At 40.4% G+C, this 14,051-nt stretch overlaps 1 protein-coding gene across 5 annotated transcripts in view; it reads right to left on the reverse strand.

Moving 5' to 3' along the window:
• Window positions 1-14,051, reverse strand: part of LOC117005092 (ubiquitin-associated protein 2-like) — a 222,010-nt gene that overhangs the window by 107,794 nt on the left and 100,165 nt on the right. For all 5 annotated transcript variants that reach the window (XM_033076365.1, XM_033076364.1, XM_033076363.1 and 2 more), the window contains exons 9-11: window positions 10,833-10,885; window positions 2,982-3,049; window positions 250-448 (exon numbers count right to left, since the gene is read on the reverse strand). In XM_033076365.1, coding sequence (XP_032932256.1) covers window positions 250-448; window positions 2,982-3,049; window positions 10,833-10,885 — 320 coding nt within the window. The remainder of the gene's footprint in view (window positions 1-249; window positions 449-2,981; window positions 3,050-10,832; window positions 10,886-14,051) is intronic.

Raw genomic sequence — 14,051 nt, forward strand, 5'->3', positions numbered from 1 at the left:
GGCGGGTGCGCCTTATAGTCCGGTGCGCCATATGGTCGTGAAATTACTGTACTTAGCAAAACCAGAAAAAAAAGTAAACTTTATTTTGTGTGTGTGAATGGAAGGACTGAAATTCAGAATTCCTTCAACATTTACAACCTGAATTTTATAAATACCAAACCATCTCATTAAATGGCCAGTAGTGGAAAAGTTACTTAACCTGAAATATTTACTCATTAGGAATATTTAGAAAGCATAATATATTTTTACCAGACTTTGAGGAGAATAAGAGTTTACAGCACTGGAGCTGTCAGTTCCTGATGCCATCTGGGTGCTGTGCTGAGAATTTGTGAAGACTAGGGCTTGGCCAAAGGTCTGTTGCTGTGGAGCCTCAAATAATTTGCCTTCTGTCTCTTGAGTAAGGGTCACAGGCTTTTCAGGCTTTTGAAGTAGTGTTACCAAATCAATGCTGCAAGACAAAGCAAAGTTTGGCTGGAATAAACATGATGATTAGACTGTGCTGAAACTGAGGAAAGTACTAATACTAAAGCTGCCATACCAGCAACAGAATTATTATTGATTTTTAAATATTGCTTGCCTGCTATACAAAAGAGGTAGAATAGATGTTTTTGCCAGAAAATAAAATTCTGCTAGCTGAAACATACCACTACAGCTAGAATATAAATTGTCTTTGCTCTCATTTAAAACATTATCAAATGTATATCATCATGTATCAGATAAATAACCTATATGATTAATATAACCAAATAACTGGAGACAAATCATAAAAGATAAATTGTGTTTAAGCTGATCCCGCCTGCCAACTCTTTATATACATTGATAATCCACATTCTGTGTATATCACAAAGAGCAAGGGATCAAAGTCCTACCTCTGTATGGGGTAGGTATACAGACAGTAAAGAATGAAGTCACATGCAACAATTGAGTATATGATGGTATGAAAGTCACAAAAGCAGCGGAAATAAAAGCTATGTTTCCCAGACAGTAGGCACATTTCCAAAATTACTTTACCATACATACCTGAATAAGATGAGAAATGTGAATTTTCTTACATTTAACATGGGCTATAAACACCTACGCATATTTACAATAAAATAAATCTACTCAAAAAATTCTGACTTAAGTTTATCCTAAATATATCACAGACTTGGGCTGAAGAGCTGCTTCCAGAACTTTGATTAGCATAGATTTTTTAATGTCCAAACCTTTCTTATGGCAAGTAAAAATCAAACAACCAAAACAAAAAACCACAAGCCACAAAACAATACACCAGAATTTGACCTGATGAACTAAAATATTTTCTAACATAAATTGAGGGACATCCACTGGAAGAATATTTGCATTAAAACAATGAACATGTAAGCATATCACAGAATAGTTAGGGTTGAAAGGGACCTGTGGAGATCATCTAGTCCAGCCCTCCTGCCATATCACCTTTAAGAAGGAAAGGAATGAAATATAAACTGTAAGCCAACTGACACTATGCCTGTGGGAAGATAGTTTGTACGGTTAGTGCAGAAGGCAATTTTCCTCAATGAATTACAGCTATACTGATTGCCAAGAAGTGGAGACAGCCTTTCCTGTCCAATGAGGATGGGTGTTAAAAAAGAGTGGGTCAGCTAGTAGAGAATAAGTTCCAGTTGGAGCTTGAGACCTGGAGCTGGTTGCAGTTTGAGATGAGGTCTGCTGACTGTGCTGTGAGGAGGAAGGGACATGTGAGTGTGCAAGATAGGGTTAGGTGGCTGGGAAAGGGACAGCTTGGGGTTAGCCAGTCATGCAGAAGGAAGAAGGAAGCTTGCAGAGAGGAGTCAGTGCTGTGTGGAGTTGCCTGAGAGAGGTCCACTGAGAGAAGGCATGAAAAATCTTTAATAAGGGACTGATGATGGTGTCAGTCCAGTCTGTCTTGACATAATTACGACACATGCCTCCTCCAGGTCACACCCATGTTACAATGAAAAATTTCCTGCAGTCTGAAGTATACCAATACAGCTGTATCAGGATGTTTGGGACCATTAGGCCATCCAGTTTTCAGATCTCATGCTATCTAACTACAGAAGTCTTCATCATACAACTTTAACCTGTTCTCTGAGGCTAATGCAGGCAGTTGATTCCACATAATTAGCTAGGCATTTGGTAAAGATAAAGACAAGTAAAGGCAGCAACTGCCATGTTTTCCATTCTCTATCTGAACTCTATATCATCAGTTAAGGCAAGTAATTGTAATGGCAATAAGGTGATTTTCCTGGTAAGCAACAAAAGCTTTTCTGTCAACGTATTTGTCAAAGCACTACATTCTGAACATTTTCTACATCTACACGGGGAGGGTTTTCATTTTCTGGACAGCAAAGACAGAGCTTCCTTTTCAACAACAGCAGCATGGTTTTCTTACTAGCTACTTTTGTTCCTGTCAGGAAGCAGTCTTTGTGCAGAAGTCAGTATTATGTTCACAGATTTGCTAAGTTTGGCTCCACTTCTGTAGTCAATAATAGGTAACACAGGAACCCACAAAAGCAAGGCTTTGATAATTTTGAAACTAGTTTGACCAATCTCTGACCAAGGCTGCCCTGTGTTTTAGTCAACATTTTACGTTGCGTTGTCGCCCGTGCCCCCCAAACAGAGAGACAGGAACTCCGTGATTCTTGCGACCAAAAGCCCTTTATTCTTCTGAACTGCTCTTTTTATAACCTCTTAAATGTTTCTCAGTAAGCACTCCTGACTGGTCCAAAGTTCAGGCTGTCCAGCCCGCTGCAGCCAATTAGCCTCTGCAGCCAGGCAGAAATCCATCAAGCCAACCCCCTGTCTGTTTCTAGATCTTTCCCCTGGTGGGTTGTGTCCCACCAGAGTACCTTTTCCATGTATGGCTAATTTAAATGTCTAGTACAAGCTAGCTTGTACTGCCACAATTTTATATGTAGAAGCTACCATTGCTTCAACAAGCAGAAAGGTTTAAGGTATAGGGAAACTATGGAAGAAGATCTTACCTTTGTCTAGGAGTCACATGATTCTCAGCTGGAACAGAGGAAGCAGTAAAGACTTTCGTTTCAGAAAGCTGGAAAAAGTGTGTGGGGGGAAGAGTTATTTTAATCATATATGTGCTCACGCTTCAGTACTATGACATCTTCAGAAATTCCGTCTTGGTCATGCACTTTTAAGATAAAAGTAAAGTCAAACTATCATTACAACCAGTTATGCTGGAGCTCTGCTTAAAAAGACAAAAACACGTAGTCAAACTTCAGCAAAGTCTTCTCCACAGAATTAAGTACCAATTTAATTAAAGTGTTAGGAAATTTTATCTACTGAACACTGAATGGTATACTAATGTAACTACATCAGTTTGGGAAATAGTTTAACTAAAAACTATACCAGTAGAAAGGAAGTAATGTGTCAGCTGGTATATCATCAGTGTGCAGACATAATTTAGGACTCCATAGAGCAGCTCTGATAAATCTCATTGCAGAAGTCTAACACATTGCACTGTTCCCACTCATTTCATGTATCTCTGTTTTACATTTCAGCTCACATCATCAGTGGAGGCAAGTTTGCACTCAGATATGTACAGTGAACTAGCATTCATGGTTCCTTCTTGGCACTTCTGCTAGGGGTGGCAAAACCATGTTAAACAGGTTGCTCTGCAAGCATGAGTTTGAAAACAACAAAGGGAGAACTGTTTAATTGCCTATACTAGTATAACAAGCCAAACAATCCACAGCAGAAAACTGTACTGCTTCCACCATGCTGTTACAATAAAGATAGATACTTGCCCAGTTATCTGGAGATGGGGAGCTGGTTGGTTGGCATTTTGGGGGGGAAAGGGGGTGATTTTGGTTTGTAGGGGGCTTGATTGTTTCCTGGTTTGGGATTTTTTAAATAGTTTCTCTTTTTAGAAAAATAGTAGTTAAACAACTACAACTTCCTACGGCTAATTCATTTCTATTGACAGGACTTGTAAACCAGAATAAGTCTTAAGCCAGTAAAGGTTTGGTTTAACAAGGCAGTGATATGACTGTATAATGGTTATATTTTAAATTAAATTTGCACCAAATCGCCCTAAACTACTTTGGTGTAGCTCTGTATTTAGACTAAAGAATAACTGACCTATTCAAACATGCACAAAGAATCCCTTTAGAATGTGACATTTGAATGTAGCTCTTTCAGGAAATTATGCATTTTTAATTGCTACCAGCCCAATTTAAAGTACATCACAGACATGAGGCAATATTATCTGCCATCCCACAAGCAGCTCTACTGAAAGCACACATGTCCCTGTACATGGTCATCTGGGATTCTTCTATGAAACATTTGATTTAAGCAGGATGCAGAAGGTCTAACTGGGAGCAAATCACTTAGTACTCAGAGGCAAAGTTCAAATGTTTCATGTGCTCCCCCCTAGCACTACACTGGTTCATGAAAAAATTAGTACCACCCAAATTTCTCCCTTCATTTCCTTCCCTTCCTGCTAATACAACATATTTTAACACCATCTTTCTGGAACACAATTCTGTCCTGAGCATAATGCTGCCAGCCCACAACTCTATATACTGACCGAAACAAAGAGGATTCAGCTCAAGCATATTTCCATATTAAAAAGCTGTTTCTCTATTGCTCAGCTCTTTCTCCACCATAGGTGTTATTTTAGAACAACGCATACTGTACTTTCTATGGTGTTATGTGATTCCTCCATTATATGGCACAAGGAGGTCAGCTAATGGCACAAGCAGCAGTTTATGGTTTGCAATCTCTTGCTTAAATAGCAAATTCATTGTAATATCAAAAGTTTCTTATGCTCACAATACCCAGGATAAGATGAACCATGGACAAAACACTGATGAATCCTGAAAACTGAGCAAATCGAGGAGCCTGAGGATGTTTGTGATAATGCAAAAGCATGCTTGATGTGAGAGAGGAAACTTTCTCTTCAAGTGAACCAGCATGCAAAACAGACATCTTCAGCTACCAGCTTAGCTACATTGAAGTTTACACTACACCCTGCAGCAAACTCACTGCCAGAAGCTCCAATCAAACAACTACAGAAATTTCACGCATATAAGGTGCACCCTTTTGACTAAAATTTTGGTCCGAACCTGGAAGTGTGCCTTATACTCCGGAGTGCCTTATATATGGACAAAGTTCAGAAATTTGTTAACCCAGAAGTGCAAGCTGCGAGCCGAACTGCACGGGGTCACAGAGCTCAGCAGGGCTCAGCGGCTGGGGGGAAGGGGGGTTGGGCTCGTGTGGTGCCACAGGGCTCAGCACGCTCCTGGTTTGGAGGACAGGTGTCTGCTAAGAAAGGCAGGAGTCTCTCTTTGAAATGGAGAATGTAAATCCCCTCTCTCCAAATTATTATAATTTTGAAATTAAGGGGCTCTCAGGCAAAGATATGGGAATTCGGAATAACAGTTCTTTACTAGGAAAATTAAGATAGAAATACAGTACTACAAACTCCAAACACTGACAAAGTGTCTTGGATTACAATACAGGATGTGATCAAAGTATCTATTCTATCACTTATCTGTTGTGACTAGGTGGGGCAGTGATCTTTATCTCTGTGGGAGATACTCTGCTAATGGTCCATCCATTGAAGCCAGGCGGGCATTGTTCTTTATCTTTGCACAACCCATCCTTCCTCTAAGAAGTTATCTTCTGCTAATGGTCTATTGAGTCTCACTGTGTGACTGATAAAATTACTTGATCCCATTGAGAGTTGCTCCAGACAGTGGGGAGAGTCAAGCCTTTCTTACCTAGATAAAAACTGAAATTCTAGGACACTGAGTAGCCCTTCCTCTACTGGACTCTACAAATTAAAAAAAGAGATTTCTTCACATCACTACTAGACCTCTGGAAGGAAACTGCACCTTCTACAAGACCACTGCTTCAACTAAACCACATCTGTCACTGCAAGAAGACTGCAGTCACCATTTAATCAAACTGCTACCAACACCCTGCCTGATGTGGTGTCAGGTTGTACTCTGACTTTGCCACAGTTTGGAGTTTGTTTCTTTGTAGTACTGTATTTCTATTTTAATTTCCCTAGTAAAGAACTGTTATTCCTAATTCCCATATCTTTGCCTGAGAGCCGCTTGATTTCAAAATCATAATAATTTGGAGAGACGGGGTTTACATTCTCCATTTCAAAGAGAGGCTCCTGCCTTTCTTAGCAGACACCTGTCCTCCAAACTAAGACACAAAGTCAGAGTACACCCTGACATTCCGTCAGGGTGACACCCGTCAGTCAGGGTGTTGGTAGTAGTCCCATTAAATGATGGCTACAGTCCTCCTGCAGTGACAGATGTGGTTCAGTTGAAGCAGTGGTCTTGTAGGAGGGTGCAGCCTCCCTCTGAAGGTCCAGCGATGATATGGAAAAAAAGTCCAGTTTTCCTCTGGAGTCCAGGGAAAAGAGGGCGACTTGGTGTCCCAGAATTTCAGTTTTTATCTAGGTAGGAAAGGCTGGGCTCTCCCCCCTGGCTGGAGCAACTCTCAATGGGATCAAGTAATTTTATCAGTCACACAGTGGGACTTAATGGGCCATTAGCAGAAGATAACTCCCTGGAGGAAGGATGGGGGGTGCAAAGATAAAGAACAATGCCCTACTGGTTTCAATGGATGAACCATTAGCAGAGTATCTCCCACAGAGATAAAGATCACTGCCCCACCCGGTCACAACAGATCATGATAGAATAGATACTTTGATCACATCCTGTATTGTAACCCAAGAGACCACGGCTGGCGGGATCGTTACTAATTCGTTACTTTGTTGCTCGTGGATGCTTGCTGCAAAAAAAAGTGCGCCTTGTACTCCAGTGCGCCTTATATATGGACAAAGTTCAGAAATTTGTCAGCACCCGGAAGTGCGCCTTATACTCCAGTGCGCCTTATACTCGTGAAATTACTGTAATTCAAAAGTCTGCTGGGATTACATAATTTGTCCAAACACATATTTTGTGCAGTAGCAGCTTAAAAGCTTTATTACACAGATCTATTTAGTATTTCTTACAAGTCATATCAGCTCCTAACAAAGTTATTTACGCTCACTGTACACTACGCTCACAAATCTTTCACCGAGGCTCTGGCATTTTCCCAAAACTGAATGAACAGTTGTGAACCATTTGGAAGCATCAGCCTCACAAAGGTATTTCCTCCATCTGCAGTGAAATGTCTGTGCTTTTCAGCTCCTGTTTCTATGATAATAATCATTCTCCAATCACCAAACATGCAGTATATTTAACAACTAAGCTACCAGGTCCTATGGACAGTTGATAAGTGAGGCACACAAGAAAATATACTCTGGCATACTCATAAAAACTCAACAGCAACAAATCAGAAATAAAAAAACCTTATTAGTGTTTTGATATGATGTACTGAAGTTAAAGAAATTAAAACAAATTCTTGTGCTGCTTCCTGGTAAAGGAAACACTCCCACTAAATTTTTTTTAAAGTGCTGCCATTGTTTCAAATAAAAATGAAAATTACCAATAAAAAAAGAAAATGTTTGCCTTCATCCACTTTCCAGCAATTTGTATGTATTCTATTTCTTCCCTTCTGATAATTTTTCTAGTTAATTTTATTTAGCCAGAAGAATATAATCGCAATTTTAAGAGGAAAACCCAGAGCCATCTACAGTACCTTAATATTTGTCTGGTCCTTCATTGTCCATGCAACCTCCGATTTTCATTCAAGGAGTTTCCTCTATTTGACAGCACACTGACAACATACTATACTTGCTCAATACTCACTACTAAAGATAATTACCAGTCCTGTCTAGTAATTAAATCACAGAAATCAAATTGTTCTCAGGTCAAACAACATGAAATTTCACTCACCTGCACCTAACTTGTACTTGATTAGGGAACACCACATTTAAACAAAAATATTCTTTAAAAAAACACCTGGTCTTTACCTGCAGACAGCAAATACATCAGCTTCTTTGGTTGTTTCAATCATTAGTCATGTGGCTAGAATTGTTTATAATACATTTAAATGCATGGCTCCATTTTCCAGCCACAGATTCACATTATGCCTTTCTCTGCTAGACTAAAACAGGAACCCATTATATGCTAATAAAGTAACTTTTTCCAATTCAGTAAACTAAAAATCTCACTCTCAAACACCAATACTCTCAGTAAATATTTTCAGCTATTTTCCACATTTTTTGTTTTATAAAAGCAATGAATAATTGTATGCAGTATTTCAGAATCAAATTCAGGAGAGTCCACATACTGAAATATAAATCAAGAATGATTAAGAGACAGGGAAGAGTGCCTACAGGCAAAAAGACTACAATAGGGTTTTTTTCCCACAGCAACACCTCTTTAGGGGATCATGCCGAGCTGTTGTGTTTCATCATCCTCTACAATGCTGAAAATTTTTCAGCTGCTGCTTTCCAGACACCAGCCATTTGTTCTGGAGGTGTGCCTTTATTCCTATAAAACAAATGGTCACTTGGCTATATTAAAGTATTTTAAATTTGAGAACAGGTCAAGTTTAGCAGAGCTTCAGATTTCTGTATGACTGACTTACTTTATAATTTCTTTATTTCTCACAAATTTTATTCAGCAGTGCTCTTATTACTACCAAATAATTGATAAAGACACTAGATGGCATCTGGCCTGGGACTGGATTAGTTTATAGCCCTCCTAGAAATGCCCTCCTGCAAAAGATTTATTGGCTAAAATTTTCATGGCAGATTTCAATCCATCTAATGTGTTTCATGATAGCATGTAATTATATTGAGAACAAAAGATGTAGATCAAATCTCTTACAAGGACATACTCTATCTTTGCAGTTAATTTGAAATTTACTTAAAGACCAATATCGGGTTTATTTGAAGTGGACCTATTTTCATACGACTACACTGAATGACACAAGGTGCATTCTTACGTTTTTTTGGTTTTTTTTAAGCAAATGAATCCATTTTACTTTATTTTTCCCCAGGGGTGTTTCAGACTAATTTGCCTGCAGCTTACCATTTCATTCACTCTTTCTGAACATCAGTACATTAATAACTTTCTCCTAGGTTACAGGGATTTTTCCAGTATACCAAAATTAATAAAAATTAACAACAGGCTAGAGATTTCATTTGCTGTTCCTTCAAGATTCATGAACAAATTACTTGGGTTTGATAGTTAATTACCTAACCAGCATTGCTGAACACACCTCCTGTATTACAAATTCTGCATTGTACCAGCAAACAGGGGTAAGACCAAGGCCATACATTTTCAGTATCCTTAGCCATTAGTATACTACTAGCACACACTGCAGAAATAGAGTACAGGTTTAGAGAAGCTGCCAGCTTTTGCTGACAGTAATAGATACAGAAAACCTATGAATTTTAGAACTTCTTTTCATTTTCTTGGAAGACATGTCCCTCTCATTAGGTAAGGATGGAGCTTTCATATCTGCTATATTAAACATTCACACATTTTCTGGAGATAACACTGACATGCCACTCTAGAGGAGGAGGCAAAAGGGATGACTTCTGAGACAATCTCTTACTCTTCTGAAAATAAATTTGTAATAATTGATGTTCATATAAAAGATTAAAGACTTTTTAAAAGCTAAGTTTTTCTTTCCATGTTTCTTGCTATCTAGTTTGTTTTCTGAACTACTTAAGTATTTATACAATAGGTGAAAACTTAAAATCATAAATGCAAATTTCATGCACGATGATCACAAATGCCAAATATATTGCATACATGAAGACATCTCTTGCCTGTTAAAGAATGAGAACCCAAATTCTTGTAAATACTTTACACATCATGATGAAACAACAGGAATGAAGCAATTAAGTGCCAACTTCAGCATATTACTAGGTCCTTTTTTAAGGTTATGAACATGAAGTGGACTAATTGGAACAATTATGCAGATTTAAAACAAAACGTATCAAATGAGAAATCTAAAGTTGATAGTAAGCTTCAGCACTAAATTACATAAAAGTTTTGTGATAATATGGCTTTAAATCCTTAAATAATAGGGAGAAGTATGCAGTTAACACCCACAAGCACTGAGCTGTGGAGAATTATAATTCACAAATAAATAATTTGGGATAAAATTTAAAATTTTATTATCTATGTACTGTCCACCAAGAAAAAATAAATTACAGTAATTTCACGAGTATAAGGCGCACTGGAGTATAAGGTGCACTTCTGGGTTGCCGGCAAGTCCCCGTACTTTGTCCATATATAAGGCGCACCGGCGTATAAGGTGCACTTTTTTTTTTGAAGCAAGGATCTGTGCGCAACAAAGTAATGAATTAGTAACAAGAATACTGTCAGGTGCTCAATTTGCAAACAGTTTTCACAGATCAGCGTAGCCTTTAAATGCAGCCCCAAGTGCCCTCCCCGTGCCGCGGGTTGCAGCACTCCCTCCCAGCCCCCACTCGGTACCTGGCCCCGGGCGGCCCCGGCCCCACCGGCATCTGGCCCCACCTGGGGCTGCTGCTGGGGGCGGCCCCGGCCCCACTTGGGGCCAGGCGGGCTTGGCTCGGCTCAGGGCTGCTGCGGGCTCGCACTTCCAGGTTGGCAATTTTCCGAACTTTGTCCATATATAAGCAACACCAGCATATAAGGTGCACTTCTGGGTTCAGATCAAAACTTCAGTCAAAAAGGTGCGCTTTATCCGTGTGAAATTATTGTAACATTTCTTGGTTCAATTTTATTCTAAAAAGGAGCTCAAATATATTTTAAATGGGAATTGCAAAAAACAAACAAAAAAATCAAAATAAAAAATACCACTGCATGCATACAAAGTATTACTTCAAACATTTAGTTTTTGAAGACAACACAGAAACTCTGAAAAGGGTAAATAATAAACCAGTCTACCTAACAAGGCACACTTACATCTTCATTCCAATCTTCTGCAGTCCATTCTTCTACTGAGTTTTTCCATGCTCCTATTGAAATTAGAGGAAGGAAAGAAAACAGTTACAAGCTAAAAGCACAATGTCATATTTCAACCATTCTGCTTTATAAGCAATCCTGTTTTCATTATTTGTGGAACACAAAGAAAGGAGATAATGGTTGGAAACATGGGAACCTCTAGAAAACTGTTTTGCAGATTTACAATTTTGGGAGGTGGGTTTATTTTCCCCATTTAATTTCTGATTTCAGGTATTTCTTAGCCACTATGGTACCAGACATAATTTACATGAACACGTCTCTACCCAGTGATTAATTGCAAACACTGGAAGAACTTCCTCCTATGACAGTGAGAGGTTACTCAACTGTCCCATGGGATCTCCCAGTTTCATGCACAAATTCATACAGAGCTTGAACAAAACATGAACACACCACCTCCTCACCATCCATAATCCTACTGTCAACATATTCCAATTCAAGAACTAAACCACCTCTAGAGGCTCCTTTCTAATGTCTTAACTCTCTCCTTAGGGCAAAATAAACCCAATACCTTCCCCTGAGAGAGCAATTTTCTTTTAAAACATATAATTAATATAGTGGTATCAGAAGAGTCAATAGCTTCCACTGTAGTAGCAAAACGCTTTGTCCCGTAATTTGTCGCAAAGTTTATTTGGCAAACACTGGAGGACAGCACACAGCCCACATCATCCAGCATCAAGAAACTACAGGAAACAATTCTACAGATGCAAAAAACTGATCCATCATGGTAGTTGTTTCATCGTAGAAGGCAATCAGGCTGGTCAAATATGACTTCCCTTTAGTGAATCCATGCTGACTGCTCCTGATCACCTTGTCTTCCATATAGGTAGAGATGGCCTCCAGAATGAGGGGTCCATCAGCTTTCCAGGGATTGAGGTGAGGTTGACTGGCCAGTAGCTCCCTGGGTCTTCCTTCTTGCTCTTTTTGAAGATTGGGGTGACATTTGCTTTCTTCCAGTCCTCAGGTACCTCTCCTGATCTCCATGACCTTTCAAAGATGGTTGTGAGTGGCCTCGCTATGGCGTCTGCCAGCTCCCTCAGCACTCCTGGATGTATCTTGTCAGGGCCCCATGGACTTGTGGATGTCAAGTTTGCCTAGGTGTTTTCTGACTCAATCCTCCCTGACCAAATGAATGTCTTCCATCATTCCTTTACCCTGCTCTCCTGGGTCAGAGATCCCTGAGGGCTGGTCTTGTCAGTGCAGACCAATACAAAGGCAGCATTCAGTAACTCTGTCTTATCTGCGTCCTCTGTCACTGGAGTTCCCCCTGGATTTAGTAACGGGCCCACATATACTTAGTTTTCCTTTTGTTATTGTTCTATTTGAAGGAGCCCTTACTGTTGTCCTTAACATCCTTGGCCAGATTTAATTCCAGATAGGCCATGGCCTTCCTCATCTCATTTCTACTTACTCTGAAAACCTCTCTATTCATTCCAAGTGGCCTGACCCTGCTTCCATCTTGTGTGTGTTTCCTGCTTATGCTCGAGTAGAGACAGGAGTTCTTTATTCATCCACACAAGTCTCTTGCCCCCTTTGCCCGACTTCTTGCTGATCATGATGCATTGTTCTTGAGTCTGGAAGGTGCTTGAATATTGACCAGGATTCTTGGACTCCTCTTCCCTGCAGGGTCCATTCCCATGGGATTCTTCCAAGAAGATCCTTGAGGAGGCCTAAGTCAGTTCTCCTGAAGTCCATGTTTGCGATCATATGTGCTGTCCTGCTTCCTCCTTGCTCGATGTTGAACTCCACAATCTCATGGTCACTGCAGTCGAGGCTGCCCCCAACCTTCACATCTCCGACTAGGCCTTCCCTGTTTGTCAGTATGAGGTCAAGCAGCACACCATTCTTTGTGGGATCCTCCACTACCTGTGAGAGGAAGTTGTCATCAATGCTTTCCAGGTACCTCCTGGACTGCTTGTGCTTCACTGTGTTGCTTCTCCAGAAAATGTCAGGGTAGTTCAAGTCCCCCACAAGATCCAGGGCCTGTGACGTTAAGGCTGCTTCAAGTTGCCTGTAGAAGGCCTCATAAACTTTTTTTCTCCTGCTCAGGTAGCCTGTAGCACACACCCACAATAGTGTCACCCTTACTATCCTGCCTTTTATCTTAACCTATAAGCTCTCAACTCGCTTGTCATCCACCCCAAGACAGAGCTCCATACATTCCAAATGTAGCATCACATAGAGGGCGACTCTCCCACTGCACCTTCCTGATCTCTGCCTCCCAAACAGGGTGTGGCCCTTCATGACAATATTGCAGTCATGTGAGCTATCCCAATCACAATGAAAGCCCTGTGACTGCACACAGATCTGTAGTTTCTCCTGTTTGTTTCCCATACTGCACGTCTTGCTGTACAGGCACTTTATAGAGGTATTTGAGTGTGTCAATATCCCAGTGGGGGTGGAAGGGAATGCCCTAAGTCTCACCTTGTAGTTACATCTTTGGTTGCTTGTGCTTGCTCAAGGCATCCCCTCTTAAGTCTCCTTTTGCTACTTGGGTGGTCACTAGAGTTCTCCCCTACCCAAACTTTATCTGTCAAGCCTGACTCTGTCCCATCCATCTCCCTTCCAATCTAGTTTAAAACTCTCTCAACAAGCCCTGTTAACACCCAAGAGCCTTTTTCCCCTTTGAGACAGGTGGATGCTATCTGTTGCCAGCAGTCTCAGTGTTGTATAAACTGACCCATGATCAAAAACCCCCAAATTCTTCTGGTAACACCAGTCTCAAAGCCACATGTTCATCTGCATGATTTTCCTGTTTCTTGCCCCATCATTCCCTGCAACTAGCAGGACAGAAGTGAACACTAGTGCTCCAGATCGCTCAACCAGTTATCTCAAGGCCCTGACATCCCTCTTGATTGTCTGTTGTCACTCACCCCTAAAACAGGGCACCAATTTGATGGCAATGACACAACTGACACCAGCATCAGTCCCTTGTTATCTAAAATCTCCCCTGATTGATGGTGAGCTCAAAAGGCTAATGCTAAAAATGGTAGCAAACATCAGCAGTTTATTAAAGCCTTCTGCCTTTTCTCTGTTGTAATCCCACAAGCAGCACCACACAATACAGACTCCTTCCTCTCACAGCACAACCTGCTAGCTCCAACAACACCACCTCTCTCCTCTTAGCTCTTTATACCTTTTCTCTCACATGCATAACACCTG

This window comes from Catharus ustulatus, chromosome W (genome assembly GCF_009819885.2).
Source record: "Catharus ustulatus isolate bCatUst1 chromosome W, bCatUst1.pri.v2, whole genome shotgun sequence".
In the NCBI taxonomy this organism is placed as follows: Eukaryota; Metazoa; Chordata; class Aves; order Passeriformes; family Turdidae; genus Catharus; species Catharus ustulatus.